The following is an 18,322-nucleotide window of genomic DNA, read 5'->3' on the forward strand; positions in this document are numbered from 1 at the left end:
TTTTAGGTTAGATGGCCTTGGGCAAGTACAGAAAGGGCAACAGCCTCAACGGGTGCGGGGCAAAGTCAGGACATGCGGGGAACAAGCAGCAATCGGTATTCTAATTGTCAACTGTCGAAGCTGCGTTGGTAAAGTACCGGAACTTCAAGCGCTGATAGAAAGCACCGAAGCTGAAATCGTTATAGGTACAGAAAGCTGGCTTAAGCCAGAGATAAATTCTGCCGAAATTTTTACAAAGGTACAGACGGTGTTTAGAAAGGATAGATTGCATGCAACCGGTGGTGGAGTGTTCATCGCTGTTAGTAGTAGTTTATCCTGTAGTGAAGTAGAAGTGGATAGTTCCTGTGAATTATTATGGGTGGAGGTTACACTAAACAACCGAACTAGGTTAATAATTGGCTCCTTTTACCGACCTCCCGACTCAGCAGCATTAGTGGCAGAACAACTGAGAGAAAATTTGGAATACATTTCACATAAATTTTCTCAGCATGTTATAGTCTTAGGTGGAGATTTCAATTTACCAGATATAGACTGGGACACTCAGATGTTTAGGACAGGTGGTAGGGACAGAGCATCGAGTGACATTATACTGAGTGCACTATCCGAAAATTACCTGGAGCAATTAAACAGAGAACCGACTCGTGGAGATAACATCTTGGACCTACTGATAACAAACAGACCTGAACTTTTCGACTCTGTAAGTGCAGAACAGGGAATCAGTGATCATAAGGCCGTTGCAGCATCCCTGAATATGGAAGTTAATAGGAATATAAAAAAAGGGAGGAAGGTTTATCTGTTTAGCAAGAGTAATAGAAGGCAGATTTCAGACTACCTAACAGATCAAAACGAAAATTTCTGTTCCGACACTGACAATGTTGAGTGTTTATGGAAAAAGTTCAAGGCAATCGTAAAATGCGTTTTAGACAGGTACGTGCCGAGTAAAACTGTGAGGGACGGGAAAAACCCACCGTGGTACAACAACAAAGTTAGGAAACTACTGCGAAAGCAAAGAGAGCTCCACTCCAAGTTTAAACGCAGCCAAAACCTCTCAGACAAACAGAAGCTAAACGATGTCAAAGTTAGCGTAAGGAGGGCTATGCGTGAAGCGTTCATTGAATTCGAAAGTAAAATTCTATGTACCGACTTGACAGAAAATCCTAGGAAGTTCTGGTCTTACGTTAAATCAGTAAGTGGCTCGAAACAGCATATGCAGACACTACGGGATGATGATGGCATTGAAACAGAGGATGACACGCGTAAAGCTGAAATACTAAACACCTTTTTCCAAAGCTGTTTCACAGAGGAAGACCGCACTGCAGTTCCTTCTCTAAATCCTCGCACAAACGAAAAAATGGCTGACATCGAAATAAGTGTCCAAGGAATAGAAAAGCAACTGGAATCACTCAATAGAGGAAAGTCCACTGGACCTGACGGGATACCAATTCGATTCTACACAGAGTACGCGAAAGAACTTGCCCCCCTTCTAACAGCCGTGTACCGCAAGTCTCTAGAGGAACGGAGGGTTCCAAATGATTGGAAAAGAGCACAGATAGTCCCAGTCTTCAAGAAGGGTCGTCGAGCAGATGCGCAAAACTATAGACCTATATCTCTTACGTCGATCTCTTGTAGAATTTTAGAACATGTTTTTTGCTCGCGTATCATGTCATTTCTGGAAACCCAGAATCTACTATGTAGAAATCAACATGGATTCCGGAAACAGCGATCGCGTGAGACCCAACTCGCCTTATTTGTTCATGAGACCCAGAAAATATTAGATACAGGCTCCCAGGTAGATGCTATTTTTCTTGACTTCCGGAAGGCGTTCGATACAGTTCCGCACTGTCGCCTGATAAACGAAGTAAGAGCCTACGGAATATCAGACCAGCTGTGTGGCTGGATTGAAGAGTTTTTAGCAAACAGAACACAGCATGTTGTTATCAATGGAGAGACGTCTACAGACGTTAAAGTAACCTCTGGCGTGCCACAGGGGAGTGTTATGGGACCATTGCTTTTCACAATATATATAAATGACTTAGTAGATAGTGTCGGAAGTTCCATGCGGCTTTTCGCGGATGATGCTGTAGTATACAGAGAAGTTGCTGCATTAGAAAATTGTAGCGAAATACAGGAAGATCTGCAGCGGATAGGCACTTGGTGCAGGGAGTGGCAACTGACCCTTAACATAGACAAATGTAATGTATTGCGAATACATAGAAAGAAGGATCCTTTATTGTATGATTATATGATAGCGGAACAAACACTGGTAGCAGTTACTTCTGTAAAATATCTGGGAGTATGCGTACGGAACGATTTGAAGTGGAATGATCATATAAAACTAATTGTTGGTAAGGCGGGTACCAGGTTGAGATTCATTGGGAGAGTGCTTAGAAAATGTAGTCCATCAACAAAGGAGGTGGCTTACAAAACACTCGTTCGACCTATACTTGAGTATTGCTCATCAGTGTGGGATCCGTACCAGGTCGGGTTGACGGAGGAGATAGAGAAGATCCAAAGAAGAGCGGCGCGTTTCGTCACTGGGTTATTTGGTAACCGTGATAGCGTTACGGAGATGTTTAATAAACTCAAGTGGCAGACTCTGCAAGAGAGGCGCTCTGCATCGCGGTGTAGCTTGCTCGCCAGGTTTCGAGAGGGTGCGTTTCTGGATGAGGTATCGAATATATTGCTTCCCCCTACTTATACTTCCCGAGGAGATCACGAATGTAAAATTAGAGAGATTAGAGCGCGCACGGAGGCTTTCAGACAGTCGTTCTTCCCGCGAACCATACGCGACTGGAACAGGAAAGGGAGGTAATGACAGTGGCACGTAAAGTGCCCTCCGCCACACACCGTTGGGTGGCTTGCGGAGTATCGATGTAGATGTAGATGTAGATGTAGATGTAAATTTCGGTTGTAGTGAGGATGGTGCTGGTGGCGATCTTCTTGACACAAGTATGAAATCGTCATACCTGAACATTGCTCTTGAAGTGAAGTGCAACTGGTCTAGCTATTATCTTAATGGCGCGGAAACTTTATACTTCAGCGCATATCAATAAATACTATGATGTAATAGCTAATACACATCTACATAACAGGCTTAATTAATCCAACTTCATGCTTTCCTTATTTCAAGCAGCCTATAGGACGCCAACTGTTGTCCAGCTAGCCTCCGACTATGACTCTCACAAAGACTTCTTACAGTACTTTGCGTCAAACCACCTTTCTCCTTCCTGCCTACGTAGCATCGTTGCGGAAGGGCGGAAGGACTTCCCTCCAGATTTTACATCTATACAGGGTGTTACAAAAAGGTACGGCCAAACTTTCAGAAAACATTCCTCACACACAAAGAAAGAAAATGTTATGTGGACATGTGTCCGGAAACGATTACTTTCCATGTTAGAGCTCATTTTATTACTTCTCTTCAAATCACATTAATCATGGAATGGAAACACGCAGCAACAGAATGTACCAGCGTGACTTCAAACACTTTGTTACAGGAAATGTTCAAAATGTCCTCCGTTAGCGAGGATACATGCATCCACCCTCCGTCGCATGGGATCCCTGATGCGCTGGATGCAGCCCCGGAGAATGGCGTATTGTATCACACCCGTCGACAATACGAGCACGAAGAGTCTCTACATTTGGTACCGGGGTTGCGTAGACAAGAGCTTTCAATGCCCCCATAAATGAAAGTCAAGAGGGTTGAGGTCAGGAGAGCGTGGAGGCCATGGAATTGGTCCGCCTCTACCAATCCATCGGTCACCGAATCTGTTGAGAAACGTACGAACACTTGGACTGAAATGTGCAGGAGCTCCATCGTGCATGAACCACATGTTGTGTCGTACTTGTAAAGGCACATGTTCTAGCAGCACAGGTAGAGTATCCCGTATGAAATCATGATAACGTGCTCCATTGAGCGTAGGTGGACGACGAAACTAAAATGAGCTCTAACATGGAAATTAAGCGTTTCCGGACACATGTTCACATAACATCTTTTCTTTATTTGTATGTGAGGAATGTTTCCTGAAAGTTTAGCCGTACCTTTTTGTAACACCCTGTATAACCCATGTACCCTATGCATGAACCAGTCTTTATAATATGATTTTAATGTATTCATATTATAAAAAACATTTTTGAAACCTACATTCACAAATTAACTGTTATTAAATAACTTAACAGAAAAGACGACCAGTTATTTGCATATGTGATGAACCAAAGCACATAGTTACACAGACATTGCATTATACAGGGTGGTCCAAAAGTCTGTTTTAAAATTCTACACTTCACTTAAAATATACAGGGTGTCTGCGTAAGACCGTGTAAAAATGTAACAGGAGACACAAGATGCTCCACTGAACAATTTGAGGTGGGAAACCTGGGGTCGCAGAAGCCAGCTTAAGGAGATACGAAAGTAAACTTGTCTGCCGCTTTGACCAGCATTACTGTTTTCCACCATATTTACAACTATCATGGGTACAAGTTCACGCGTACTGTGCTGTTTCTTGAGATATACATTCTTTATTTCCTGCAAGGAAACAAGGACCATCTCATTGGACCATATCTTCTACCTGGCCGTCTGAATGGCGACCTGTACTTGAGACTCGTGCAAAGAGATCTGAGTCATTGGAGAACGTACCCTTGATTGTTAGTGAGAGGATGTGAATACAACATGATGGTGTGTCGCCTCACTTCAGTGTGGGTGTCCACAACCATCTCAGTGTTGTACTTCCTGGTCGCTGGACTGGAAGGGGAGATTCTGTTCCATGACCTGCGACGTCGCCTTAACTGAATCCTTTTGATTATTTCTTATGGGGATAGTTAGTCACTTGTGTATGAGATCCCAGTGGATACGGAGATGGAATTCGTTGTCAGAATTATAGCTACCTGTGATGTGATTCGAAACACACAGGGGGCATTTGTCAGAGTGCGTCAGAATCTTGTACGTCGATGTCATGCTTGAATTTAGGTTGATTGCCCTCAGTTTCAGCACATTTTGTGAGATACAGTACAAATGGTACGTTCATTGTGTCAGTGATGGCATTTGCAGTTAACTGTAACTAATGTAAATAAAAAGTACGCAGTAATGTCATTTCACTCCTATTATCTCCTTAAGCTGGCTTCTCTTGCACCAGGTTCCCTACCTCCAACTCTTCACTGAAGCCTGCTCTATCTCCTTTTAAAATTTCACAAGCTCTTACGGAAACACCGTGTAGGTAGAGAGATAAAAATTGACACACACGGTAGAAATGACATGGGGTTTTATTGAAATCAAAAGAGGAGCACAGAATGACCAACAGATGGCGCTTCATATGATACAAAATCAGTAATTAGCATAGCGTGTGATTTTTAGCAAGGACGATGTTCTTTATCACAAATGCTCAGCATGTCGGCCGTCATTCATCAACAGTACCTGTAGTCCAAGGACAATGTTGTGAACATCACTGCTCGGCACATCAGTAAGCACGGTGAGAAGCTGCCGTCGGATGTTGTCTTTCAGCATCCCAAATGAGGCTGGACGATCGCAGCAGACCTGCGACTTCAGGTAACCCCACAACGAATAATCATACGGATTGAGACTTCCTCGCAGATTAAAACTGTGTGCCGGACCGAGACTCGAACTCTGTCTCGGTCCGGCACACAGTTTCAATCTGCCAGGAAGTTTCATATCAACGCACACTCAGCTGCAGAGTGAAAATCTCATTCTGGATACGGATTGAGGTCTGGAGAATTGGGAGGCCAAGAACGACGCAAGTGGCGGCTCAGTACGCAATCCTCACCAAACTATGTGCAGGGGGAGATCTTTCACACGTGTAGCAATGTAGGGTGGAGCCATCCTGCATAAAGGTGTTCATCATCCAGCGCGTGTTCATCATCCAGGCTAGGATGATGCGATTCTGTAACATATGAGACCACGTAGCTCCCGCCATTTGAAACACGATTCTCATGCGGCGTCACTCATCTGTTGCTGTCCAGCGCCATCTGTTGACTGGCTTTTGCACTCGTTTCTGTTTTCAGTAAAGCCCCATGTCATTTCAGGCAAGTGTGTTGGGTTTTATCTCTCTACCTACATTATTCAGTAAGTGTGTTCTAAAATGTTAACGGACCTTTGGGTCACCCTGCATATAACAAAACGAGTAAGTTAAATGAAGCAAACACAATGGGCGTCGAACATAAGTGTTACAAGGGGGCACTGTATCATGTCATATGAGATGTTGAAAATACATTACTGGCCATTAAACTTACTACACCACGAAGATGACGTGCTACAGACGCGAAATTTAACCGACAGGAAGAAGGTGCTGTGATACGCAAATGATTAGCTTTTCAGAGCATTCACAGAAGGCTGGCGCCGGTGGCGACACCTACAACGTGCATCAGACAGGAGCGCCTGCGATGGTGTTCTCAGCGACAAACCTGGGTGCACGAATGGCTAAACGTCATTTTTTCGGATGAATCCAGGTTCTGTTTACAGCATCAGATGGTCGCATCCGTGTTTGGCGACATCGCGGTGAACGCACATTGGAAGCGTGTAACCGTCATCGCCATACTGGTGTATCACCTGGCGTGGTTGTATGGGCTGCCATTGGTTACACGTCTCGGTCACCTCTTGTTCGCATTGACGGCACTTTGAACAGTGGACGTTACATTTCAGATGTGTTACGACCCGTGGCTCTACCCTTCATTCGATCCCTGCGAAAACCTACATTCCAGCAGGATAATGCACGACCGCATGTTGCCTTTCTGGATACAGAAAATGTTCGATGGCTGCCCTGGCCAGCACATTCTCCAGATCTCTCGACAATTGAAAACGTGTGGTCAATGGTGGCCGAGCAACTGGCTCGTCACGATACGCCAGTCACTACTCTTGATGAACTATGGTATCGTGTTGAAGCTGCATGGGCAGCTGTACCTGTACACGCCATCCAAGCACTGTTTGACTCAATGCCCAGGCGTATCAAGGCCGTTATTACGGCCAGAGGTGGTAGTTCTGGGTACTGATTTCTCAGGATCTATGCACTCAAATTGCGTGAAAATTTAATCACATGTCAGTTCTAGTATAATATATTTGTCCAATGAATACCCGTTTATCATGTGAATTTCTTCTTGGTGTAGCAATTTTAATGGCCAGTAGTGTAATTGTGCCGAGATACGACGGAAATGGTGTGTGTCTCGGGCACTCTGGATCCGCAGCGACGATGTCTGTCAGAGGGGCGAGTGGCTGAGTTGGTGCGTGTGTCTTGTGGTCGGCAGGTGGCGGCGCTCCTGCGGCGGTGCCAACGCGCCGACGGCGTCGCGACGGTGGGCGACAAGCGGCGCCTGTTCGAGGCGCTGTGCCGGCGACGCGCCAGGTCCCAGGACGCGCTCACCAGGGCCCTGCCGCCCGCCCTGCCAGGTATGTAAACACCCTGCAGCTGTACTCATCGCCCCGAAAAAGTCTAACTGTTGCCACAGAACTTCGCGATTTATTTTCATTTATTTACTTATTTATTTAATCTCAACCAATCACGGCAGTGAGGCCCTCTCTTCATACAGGGTGACAATTATTGAGTTATATGAAATGAAATCGTCATACCTTCTTAACGGTTTGCGTTAGGACGTTCATACTGCACGGTTGGCCGTGGCCATGATGGGAATTAGTATGCGCATGCGTGGTTTGGTTCGGCGACGGGTTCGTCAAAAAGCGAAATTGGAGCATCTGGGGGACTGAAAATCCGCATTTCGCGATAGAGAAGTCTCTCACCCTCAGCGGGTCATTGTGTGGTGTGCTATGCCGAGTCACGGAATAATCGGTGCGATACTCCTTGTTGGCACGGTGACTACCGAACGGTACGTGAAGGTTTTAGAAGATGATTTCGTCCCCATTATCCAAAGTGACCCTGATTTCGACATGATGTGGTTCATGCAAGGCGGAGCGCGACCTCATCGAAGGAGGTGAGTGATGTCCTGGAGGAGCACTTTGGGAACTGCTTTCTTGCTCTGGGGTACCCAGTGGCCACTGGCATGGGCCTCGATTGGCCGTCATATTATCCGGATCTGAACACATGCGACTCCTTTTCTTGGGGCTACATTAGACAAGGTGTACAGAAACAATCTCAAAACCACTCCCTACCTGAAAACAGCCATTCAGGTCATTGACATCATCGATGTTCCGACAGTTCAGCGTGTCGTGCAGAATTTCGCTATTGGACTGCGCATTATGATCGCCAATGATGGTAGGCATATCGAACCTTAATCCGAATGTCTGTAATGAAGTTTACATGTTGAATAAAGTGTGTGCACGCCGCAGTTTGTAACAAATTTACGTTTTTTCTCATACAGTTAAATAATTGTCACCCTTTAGGATCAGGGTTTCACACATGCAGACCCTTTTTTTACATCATACTTACTTAAGAAATAGCAATAATTTTTATATGAACAACAGTACTAAAATGATTAGAGTGCCTACAGAGACAATGTGAATAAATAATGCTGACTAAGAGCTAATACTGGCAGTATTTGTACTATTGCTGCTTCCAATAATAATGATGAAAATGATGATGATGATAGATGTACAAAGAATTTATTGGTATGCAAACTAAGGATAGTGGCAAATATAAGAACAATTTATGAATGTACAAAATAGACATTTTCTGATATAGTGAGTTCTGGGAAGGGGAAGTTTAAGAAGGCTGCATCAGGTAAGTACGCTGGGAAATGAGAAAGACCTAGTTGTAACTAGCGCGGACAGGGACAGAGGCAGACATTATTGTTGCTTCAGTGGATATGTCGCTGTGTGTCTTCTGAAGCTGGAGATGTTATAGAATTCTCTAATATGGTGCGGGAGGTAATTCCAGAGTGGGTTCCTACTACTGAGACGAGCTTCGAGAAGGTGGCTGAACGATGGAGTGGTACAGAAAAGGTTTTGTTCTAATGCGAACGGGTGTTTCTACCATGTTGTTCAGACAAGAGCGTTACGATCGAGGAGAGATATGAGGGACAGTGTTCAGTGTACAGTAGAGGAAACAGAGGATATGGAAATCTCTGTGCTTGTCTGCACGCATCCAGGATGGTGAAATACGATCAAAGAGAGCAACGTCGCAGGTATATCGAACACACGGGTTTAAAACCAGTTCGAGGCGCAGTGAGCTTTCCTGACAAAGATCTTGCAGGCCAACATCTCTGTAATCGACGATTGGAAGTATGGTTGTTTGTACAGTTCCTTTTTCATGTCAAAAGGGAAGACCTTTTATATTTTTGTAGGCCAATAGAGATGCTAACGTCTTCCCGCACGTTGCAGTAACGTGCTTGGTTCAATGTACATTTTCATTTATTATCACCTGTTGACTGTGCTGGAGGAGAGAAGTTGTTTGTCCCACTTAGGCCGGCCGTGGTGGCCAAGCGGTTAAAGGCGCTACAGTCTGGAACTGCGCGGCCGCTACGGTCGCAGGTTCGAATCCTGCCTCGGGCATGGATGTGTGTGATGTCCTTAGGTTAGTTAGGTTTAAGTAGTTCTAAGTTCTAGGGGACTGATGACCTTAGAAGTTAAGTCCCATAGTGCTCAGAGCCATTTTGTCCCACTTAGCGTTAAGATAGTAGGAATTCCTGATACTTCGGTCTAATTAGCCTAGAATGACCAACAAGTACCGCTTATGTTTTGGATGGAAGAAGCTTTAACACTAGACCGTGCATCCATTTTGATAGTTCACACAGGTGAATATTGAGATTCTCGATAGGTATCTTCAGTTTTATTAATTTTGCACTTAGATACTACTGGAGGTCATCAGCGCACAGATGATAATTCCAGTAGGACAAAACTGATGACACGTAATTTACGTAGAATGAAAGAAGTGTAGGACCTAACACCGAACTCCGGGGTCGCTGATACTACCTGCCTCCGGTGTGTCCTTACGGTGCCGGACACGACACGTCGCTGGAGAGGCCTCAGGTATGAGCGAAACCATTGCAGTGCACTTGGCGATAAATTTAGGATCCTAAGTTTGCCAAGTAAAATGTCGGTGACGAGGGTGTCAAAGGCTTTGCTGAAGTCTAAGAAGAACATGACAATCGCCTCTTGTCCACCCATCGCAAGCTTGAGGTCGTCTGCTACGTTTATTAAGGCAGATGTTGTACTGCGATGTTCACAAAAACTTCACTGGTATCCTTCTAGTAGGTTGTTTGCAGTTGAGAATTTTGTTGGCTGGCGGTATATTCAAAGGCTTTGGACAGTGCAGGAAAAATGCAAATAGGTCGGTAATCAGAGGATGCTGTCATGGCACAGGATGGAGCAGAGGAAACGCATGTTTTTTAAACCGCTAATACGCAGCGAAGAGTGGGGTGATTGACTTTGAGTGACATCTGGTGGACAGCTCACTTTCAGTTGCTATGGAGCGTAGATAATCGCATATTTTCTGTCGAGCAGTCTCTTAGAAGCAATGGTTCGGTCGTGACGGTTCAACGACTTTTCGTCGAATTTTAATGTAGAACGTAGAGGAACGACCTACTCCGATGGGTTGAGGCGTTTAGGAGTACCGGATCTATGATGTGGAAAGAAAACAACCTGGTCTTCCCCGTTCAGTCCGAACTCCGGGAAACGAAAAAAGTGAGAAGGGCAGTTCTTGCTAGTCCGAAACGATCTGGTACCCGGCAGACTTTTAGCGCTGGGTACGCCACTTCGTTCACTTCATCGTGTCTTACATGATGATCACAAATTTTACCCATACAAAATAATGATCGTCAAGCAGATAAGTGAAAAGGATTTTCTGCAACTGAAAGAACTTTGCGACATAATGAAAGTCATTCTTACGTAAGATGCAAACATCTGAATAGTGAGTGACGAAGCCCATTTCCATCTAGATGGCCACGTTAATGTATAGAACCGTCGTTTCTGGGCCTCGGAGATCCCACGTGCACTACACCTGATTAATGTTCGTAGATTTCAAAAAGGCAATAAAAATATTTATTATTTAGTGTAAATCTTTTTTTCGGTAAATAAAACCTCTGGAGTTTTTCAGTAGTTCCAAACACGCAATTCGTCTGCTCCAGCCTGGATTATTTCTTCTGTACATGTGCATCCTTCAGTGCGGCACATTTTAGGTTTTCAGGAAACATTATACCTGGATAAGTCACCTAGTTTTCTGTCTGTAATGGTTTCTTCATCCGACGGCAGAGGTTGAAAGCACCCACTACCGTCTACCTTTAACCTATGACTACGCAGCATGTTATGGCTGGTTTCATTGCCCTGAAACATTCTCCTTTGTATTAAATTTGACTCATGAATGAACAATAACGCGATCTGACTGCTTTCAGTGAAATTTGCGGCAGTGAACCAACTTCCACAGCATAACGAAATAATAAAGGGAACATTTAACGTAACTAAACCGATACAAATAGACATCAAAATCTTCGACTGTTCTACTACAACCTGTTAATGTATCACTCCTTGCAGAAGTGATACGTGTCATGCAGATGTAACTGCATACCGTGTTTTCCATCACCTAACGAATGCAAAATGACTGAATTGAAAACAAAGTTTCGAAACATTCTTTGATGCAGTGTGTCTCTTCAAGATTGCGCCAACGTCCACTCACGTAACTTAGCTGAAAATTGCACGTGAAATCAGAAAACAACGTTGCTACCGAAGCCAGTGCAAGAAATGTTCCCTTTGCTGAAGCAGTCAGAGATGTATTTCAAATACAAGTTTGAATCAACACAACTGCCGACAAACATGAAAGATCGGAAGACTAGAAAAGGACTTCCTGAGGAAAGTAATCCATGAGAGAGTTGAATTTCAACTCGGTTATTAAATAACTCATATTCATAAGAATCCCCGTAATATTTAATGAGTGGAAAAGTATATGATAAATCATTGATATGCTCGGATAACCCAGTGGAAACGTAGGTATTGATCTCCACGCATACTAGTAAAGGCGCAAATAGAACAAAGAACTAACAATACTCAAGTGGATCAAAATTGAGAATTGGTGTCATAGACATCAAAAATCGTATGACATACAGGGTGATTTTTTTTCCACCGTCTACACACTCTAGGGCTTGATCATTGAGACGATACGGAACAAAAAAGATCTAATGAACTTATGTCCAGACATGCATGGATTCCATGCTACAGACCATTTATTCAGTCATACATTGTTACAGAGACTACGCGCTGTACCACGCAGCCACAGTGCGTGTTGTAAATGGCTTCCGTGTGCCTCATCGTATGCGTGTAATTGGCATTGCAGGTTCTGTCTCACTTGTTCACAACGACCGGGCTGCGTGTGAACAGTGTCGAAGGCAACAGGAATACGATGTTCCAGCGTCTCCACATCAGGGGTGGACTCTGCATACACGGTACTTTTGAGAAGGCCCCTTAAGCAGAAATCGCACGGATTGAGACCCGGTGAACGAGCAGGCCATGCAACCGGATCCTTTCGTCTGATCCATCGACCAGCGAAGACACGATTGAGATGCGTCTGGACGTTAACGGAGAAGTTGGCTGGAGCACCATCATGTAATGTAGCAGCCACATAACCCTTCGAATCATCGATGGCACTTCTTCCAGCAGGGGAGGCAAACTCACCCGCAAGAAACGCCTATAGTTCCCGCCTTTTGGCGACTTGAAAGGAAGACTGGTCCCAAAATACGGTCGCCAATTAATCCTTCCCACACACTCCGGCTGCACCGATGCTGATGATTCGCTGTCACCATACCAAGGGGTTTCTGCATACTGTCCCACAGATGGCTGTTTCGAATGTTGAAGATACCACTCCGCATAAAAGTGGCCTCATCTGCGAATAGGATGGAGGACACAAATCCCAGCATCGTGGTTGCCTTGTGAAGAAACCAGTGACAAAACTGTCCCCGGGGTCGAAAGTGTTGCTAAGCCCTGCATACGCTGCAAGTGATAAGGGTAGCAACAGTTCAGCACTGCCGTCTGGCTGACCCTGTACTGACGGTCCAATTGCCTGGTACTGACACTGCTATCGCCTTCCACAGTGTTAATCACTTTTTCCTCCAAGTCTGGTGTCCGAATATTTCGTGTACGTCCTTCATGATTTCCAGCTTCCTGAAACAACCCTGCCTGAGGCAAACGGCGAAACAATGTTGCAAACATTGTTTTGGTTGTTGTCGGCGAGGATAGGTCTCCTGATACAATCTTGCTGCCCGCCGACTGTTGTCATTTGCCTTTCCGTAAGTAAACACCAAGTCGGCAAGCTCTCGATTCGAATACGGGACCATTACGTGCAACACTGTATACATCCACTACAGGGTGAGTCAACAATATAAGTGAATCGGACACAACAATACCAACTACTATGGCCAGGAGAGGGCGCTAGGGCATGACGTATGAGGAACAGTACCACCCTCTAGGAGGAAACCATGCATACTGTAACAGTGGCTGCATGGTACAGCGCGTATTAGACCGCAGGCTCTGTAGCAAAGCATGATTGAATAAATGGTCTATAGCAGGTCTATAGCATAGAAACCATGCATTTCCGGACCTAAGTTCATTGGACCTTTCTTGTTCCATATCCTCTCATCGATCAATCCCTAGAGTTCGTACACGGTGGAAAAAATCACTCTGTTTAACTACGCCAATGCTGGGCGAGCAAGAAACTGTCTCACCAATAATCCTGGACGATGTAGTTCTAAAAGTCGGCAGCAGCCAGGTGATATTCCAGGCAAAAAAGGAATGCCTTGTCTGTCCGACAACACTACACTAGCGATCTCAGAAGTCGGCGCCAAGCAACATGATTGGCTGGCGTGACTCCACGTTTTAAATATTCATTGAAGACTTGCTTTGCACTTTTCTTAGCAGGCGGAAACCTTGTCTACAGCGTCTTTCAGTCAAACAAGTGCTTAGCATCTCGCATACGAATACACGACGCGGAAGTCGTTTGTACGAGACGCCTTTCTAGGTGAAGTCACTGTTTCTATAGCGTGGGAATACGGGAGGGTGAGATAAAATTTGAGAGGCCAAAGGAGCAACATGTGTGGCTGTGTCCTCGAGGAAAATGAGCCAGGCTGCTTTCACGATGCATAAACACCCTCTTACCAGCTACTTGGTATGCTTTGGTTTGACAGCCTCCCATAACCTTATACACATATTTCGGTAGTATGCTCCCCTAAACGTTTGCTCCCTCACGAGCATAATCTGTTAGCAACACACAGTGGCAGTTCCAAAAAAAAAAAACGCCCAGCGTCGTCTTAGGCGATGACGGTTGGCTTTTTGCCCGTTTCAGCGATGCTGAACCCACATGTTTCCGCACTTTCATAAGTTCTTTTCCTTAAGGTCATGATGTTACATCCAACAGTCATCCATGGTTATTAAGTTGGTAAAGAAGTCATCTAGGCTGAGCTGACACGCAAAATCTCCCCTCTTTCCTCAGTTAGGTAGCCTTTTTGAATAGGCGTGAGCAGTTGCGAAACCCAGCTATTGGCGACGTTTTTCATGTTCAAAATTCCGTGAAATATGGACGATTTTCACATTTATCATTATCTCCTCCACTGTAATATGCTGTTCTTGGAGCTCCAAGGCCTGCTCCTTACACTCTCAGTTCTTGAGAGAGAAATAGTCTGTCACTTTGTTCTGTCATTCACACTTCTTTGATCACAGCTGAGGTATGTGCACTCCCCAGCAACTGTCTCATGTGATGGTGCACTTCCGCCACCGCAGCATGGATAGTTGCGAAGTTGTTCCTCTTTAAGTCTAGGTGACCAATGATATTAACGATACTCCACGTCACCAGGTGTGTTGCACTATTTAGTTTTAACTTCTCTAGCGGTGTGCTGTCGTATTGTGGCACAAGGTTTTCAGTGTGTACCACAACTGCAGAGATGCACCTAATGACAAAATATTAATTACATAACTGTGCAATGGCATGCTGAGAAGTAATTCCTCCGAATGTTTTATGTGAAAACTCGTAAAGACTCATAGATAAAACAAACTTCATTAACATTCAACATCTTCATTCTTCATGTCTACATGTTTATTTCGCAACATAGGCATCCTGGCAGACACATTTCGCACAATGAGAGATCAGTTTCTCGATAGTGTCACTGTAGGATGTTTGACTTTGTTGATGTTTCTCAATAATGAGAAGTGTGAAGTTATCCACAAGAGTAGAAAAAGGAATTAGCTAAATTTCGGTTACACGATAAATCACGAATATCTAAAGGCAGTAAATTTAACAAAATCCTTCGGTATTGCAATTACGAATAACTGAAGTTGGAACAGTCACATAGATTGGTGAAGCAAACCGAAGACTAAGATTTATTGGCAGAGCACTTAAAAAAAATGCAACAGGTCTAATAACGAGATTGCTTGTGTGCCCTGTTCAGGAGTATTGCCGTGCAGTGCGTCATCTGCATCAGATAGGATCGACGGGGGACATCGAAAAAGGTGAAAGAAGGCCTGCTCGTATTTTGCTATCGCGAAATAGGGGTGAGACCGCCACCAATATTGTACGTAAGTTGGGGTGGCAATAATTAAAACAAAGGCGTTTTTTGTTGAGACGAGATCTTACCACGACCGTTCAATAACGAGCTTTCTCCACCCAATGCGAAAATATTCTGTTGGCACCCACCTACGTAACGAGAGTGATGATTGTAATAAAGTAAATCAGAGCTCGCATAGAAAGATAAAGTGTCTGTTTTGCCCACACACTGCTAAAGAGCGGAACAGTAGAGAAATAGCTTGAAGGCATTTTGATGAACCCTCTGCCAGGCACTTGATTGTGAATTGCAGAGTAATGATGTAGATGGAGCCACTAGCTAACCTTCACTTGCACCGCCTTGTCGCTAGCAAAGTGAAGTCCTCAAAGGTGTTCTTTAAGTTATGAAAATAGATGAAAATCGGACAGTGACAAGTCGAGATTGTATGCAGGACGATCGATGTGAGGGACCCCAATGCATTGGACTGCTGCAGATGTTGCAGTGCTGATGCAGGGTCTTGCATTGTCATGCTGAAGAAGAGCATCCTCAATGTGTGGACCAACTCTTCAAATTTGAGTTTTCCGAGGATGCACTGACAGAGTTGCATTACACATTTCCATGTTACAATTCAGAGCCCTCTAGTGGCAGAGGGTTGCATCTTGCATCAGTGAAGTGGTAAAGCTGACAAAATAATATACACAATGTGTAGTACTTCAACCAGTATAGAGAACCGAATTAAAAGTTCGTGTGCATTACTTTTCAGCGTGCCATCGTATTTTTTTAAGTGATAATTCAAACTTTGACTACTCCTCATGGCAGAAAATTTGATATGTGATAAGGTATGCAGGAGTGCAATCATTGTACAGAAAGATTCAGAATCGACATGTTCTTCTTAAGGTCTGCTAAGTTACACACAGATATACCACTTGGGAGAAAGTTCTGAAGAGCAGTAAACGCCACAAGCTTTTCGAGGCTATTTAGTCGGTACCTTCATCAGGTGATACTGTTTACTGTGGAAGGTGCTGACGTGGTCGGCTGTGGCGCTAAGCGCGCCCGCTCGCTGCACGACCTGCGCGCCGGCCCAGTGACGTCTGCCGTGAGAGACATGTGCCGCCTGTTCGAGGAGCGCGTCCAACAACAGCAGCAACACCTGCAACCACAACAGCAGCAGCTCGGGGAACAGCTGCACAGGCGGCGAGGGGTCTCAGTGGGTCGCGAGGCCACCGCCGTCTTGTGCGCGGAGATCAGTAAGCAGCCAACCCCCACCCACACGACCGCCAACAACAGCTGTAGTAGCGGAGGCAGCAACAACAACAGCTGCAGCAACAGCAACAACCAACTGGCGTGCCGGCGTCGGGTGCGCCGCGCGGAGCGGCGCCTGGCGCGCCTGCAGGAGCTGTCTGCCGCCGCAGAGGACAAGGTGTGGCGCTTGCAGGAGGACATGGCCGCCATAGACCGACACCGCTCGCCAGCCAACACCCACAGGTGCGTCTCAGCACACGGCGATGTACTCTGCGTAGTGCCACAGCGGCTGGTTCCTCCATAAATGACGCAAAACTGCGTATTCCCACTACATTTCTGAAACATTTTTCCCAATGAAGAACCATCTATTAGTTCTAAGCGTCCTTTTACTTCGGAGTAACCAATCTATTTCGAGAGATCACCAATGCAGTAACTCATGTGGGAATTCGCAGTTTTTCTTGCAACAAAACTATTCCTCTTCCAGTCGCCTTAAAGAAAAGGCAGCCCCACATCAACCATGTGGCTAACAAAGCTCATATCCACCCTATACCTCAGGCAGGAAGTCTTCAGCCATAGTTGTGTACCTCCATTTTGCACTGTCTGGCTACTACTGCTCTGTGCTACTGGGAGCTAATTCATCATCATCATCATGCTCCCAACTGGCTTAAATCATCTTATCTGCAGAGGTAATATTTCTTCTTTCTTTCCAGATATTTATTCCAATTTCTCCTGTTTTCTTGTGTTTTGTTTATAGTATTACACACATTCAGTTCTTCCCTAATTTACAAATTTCGAAATCTGTCATCTCTTGTGCATTACTTCACTGCTCTTAGAAATCTCATTATAACCCACAATTCACTTCCGTAAACAAGCACTGGACCTACCATTCTCTTATAAAATTTCGAGTTTGTTTCTTTCCTCGTTTTAATATTTAGAGATCCAATTCTTACGGTAAGTTTATACTGCAGCCTTGCTGCTGGCACATCGCTGCTTGCCGAGATCTTTTACCTTGCACCTGTTAATATGCCCAGCTGTTAGCGTTATTTGCAGTGGTGTGAAATGAAAACTGCATTATCTGCATCGTCTGGGGACAGTAACAATGGTTTGTTCACAACAGAATTGCGATTATTGACAAAGAGAAAGGGGAGGTGATACTTTGAATACAGAATGTCCAAAATGTAGATACTTTCACCTATTATATCACCTCGCTTCTCTAGTCAGTTATAAATCTCACAACAAAGTTTCCTGTGTATTTTAAATATTACTAAACCACAAACAGTTAAATATATGAAAAACGTCATTAATGCAGTTTCTGTAACCAAGTGATTCATTGATAGGTCTACTCAGACCGAGGTAACAGTTCGTCAGTTATTATACACATACTTCACGTACAAAGTCTGTCACTCACAGATTTTCGTCCCTTTTCTATCGAAGAGAAGAATACGATAAATGAAGTGAAGCAGACGGACTGTTTCCAAAAATTATTATACGTAATATTATCCATTACGATGCTCTGTACGCCACCTGTCCAAGACAGTTTTGTGCCCTAAAACGGCTGAAATAACTGCTTGGTAAAATCTTCACATGTAATTCTCACTCTTGAAGGTATCTCGTAAGCTCACAATATATACTACGGTCTTTTTGTTGTAGTTCCATTAGTAGGATAGTG

The 18,322-nt window shown here is 44.6% G+C and overlaps 1 protein-coding gene across 1 annotated transcript in view; it reads left to right on the forward strand.

Moving 5' to 3' along the window:
- LOC124593947 overlaps nucleotides 1-18,322 on the forward strand; it is a 327,642-nt gene that overhangs the window by 263,958 nt on the left and 45,362 nt on the right. Inside the window, exons 8-9 of the mRNA XM_047132296.1 lie at nucleotides 7,249-7,390; nucleotides 16,431-16,896. Coding sequence (XP_046988252.1) covers nucleotides 7,249-7,390; nucleotides 16,431-16,896 — 608 coding nt within the window. The remainder of the gene's footprint in view (nucleotides 1-7,248; nucleotides 7,391-16,430; nucleotides 16,897-18,322) is intronic.

Source organism: Schistocerca americana, chromosome 2, assembly GCF_021461395.2.
Source record: "Schistocerca americana isolate TAMUIC-IGC-003095 chromosome 2, iqSchAmer2.1, whole genome shotgun sequence".
Classification (NCBI taxonomy): domain Eukaryota; kingdom Metazoa; phylum Arthropoda; class Insecta; order Orthoptera; family Acrididae; genus Schistocerca; species Schistocerca americana.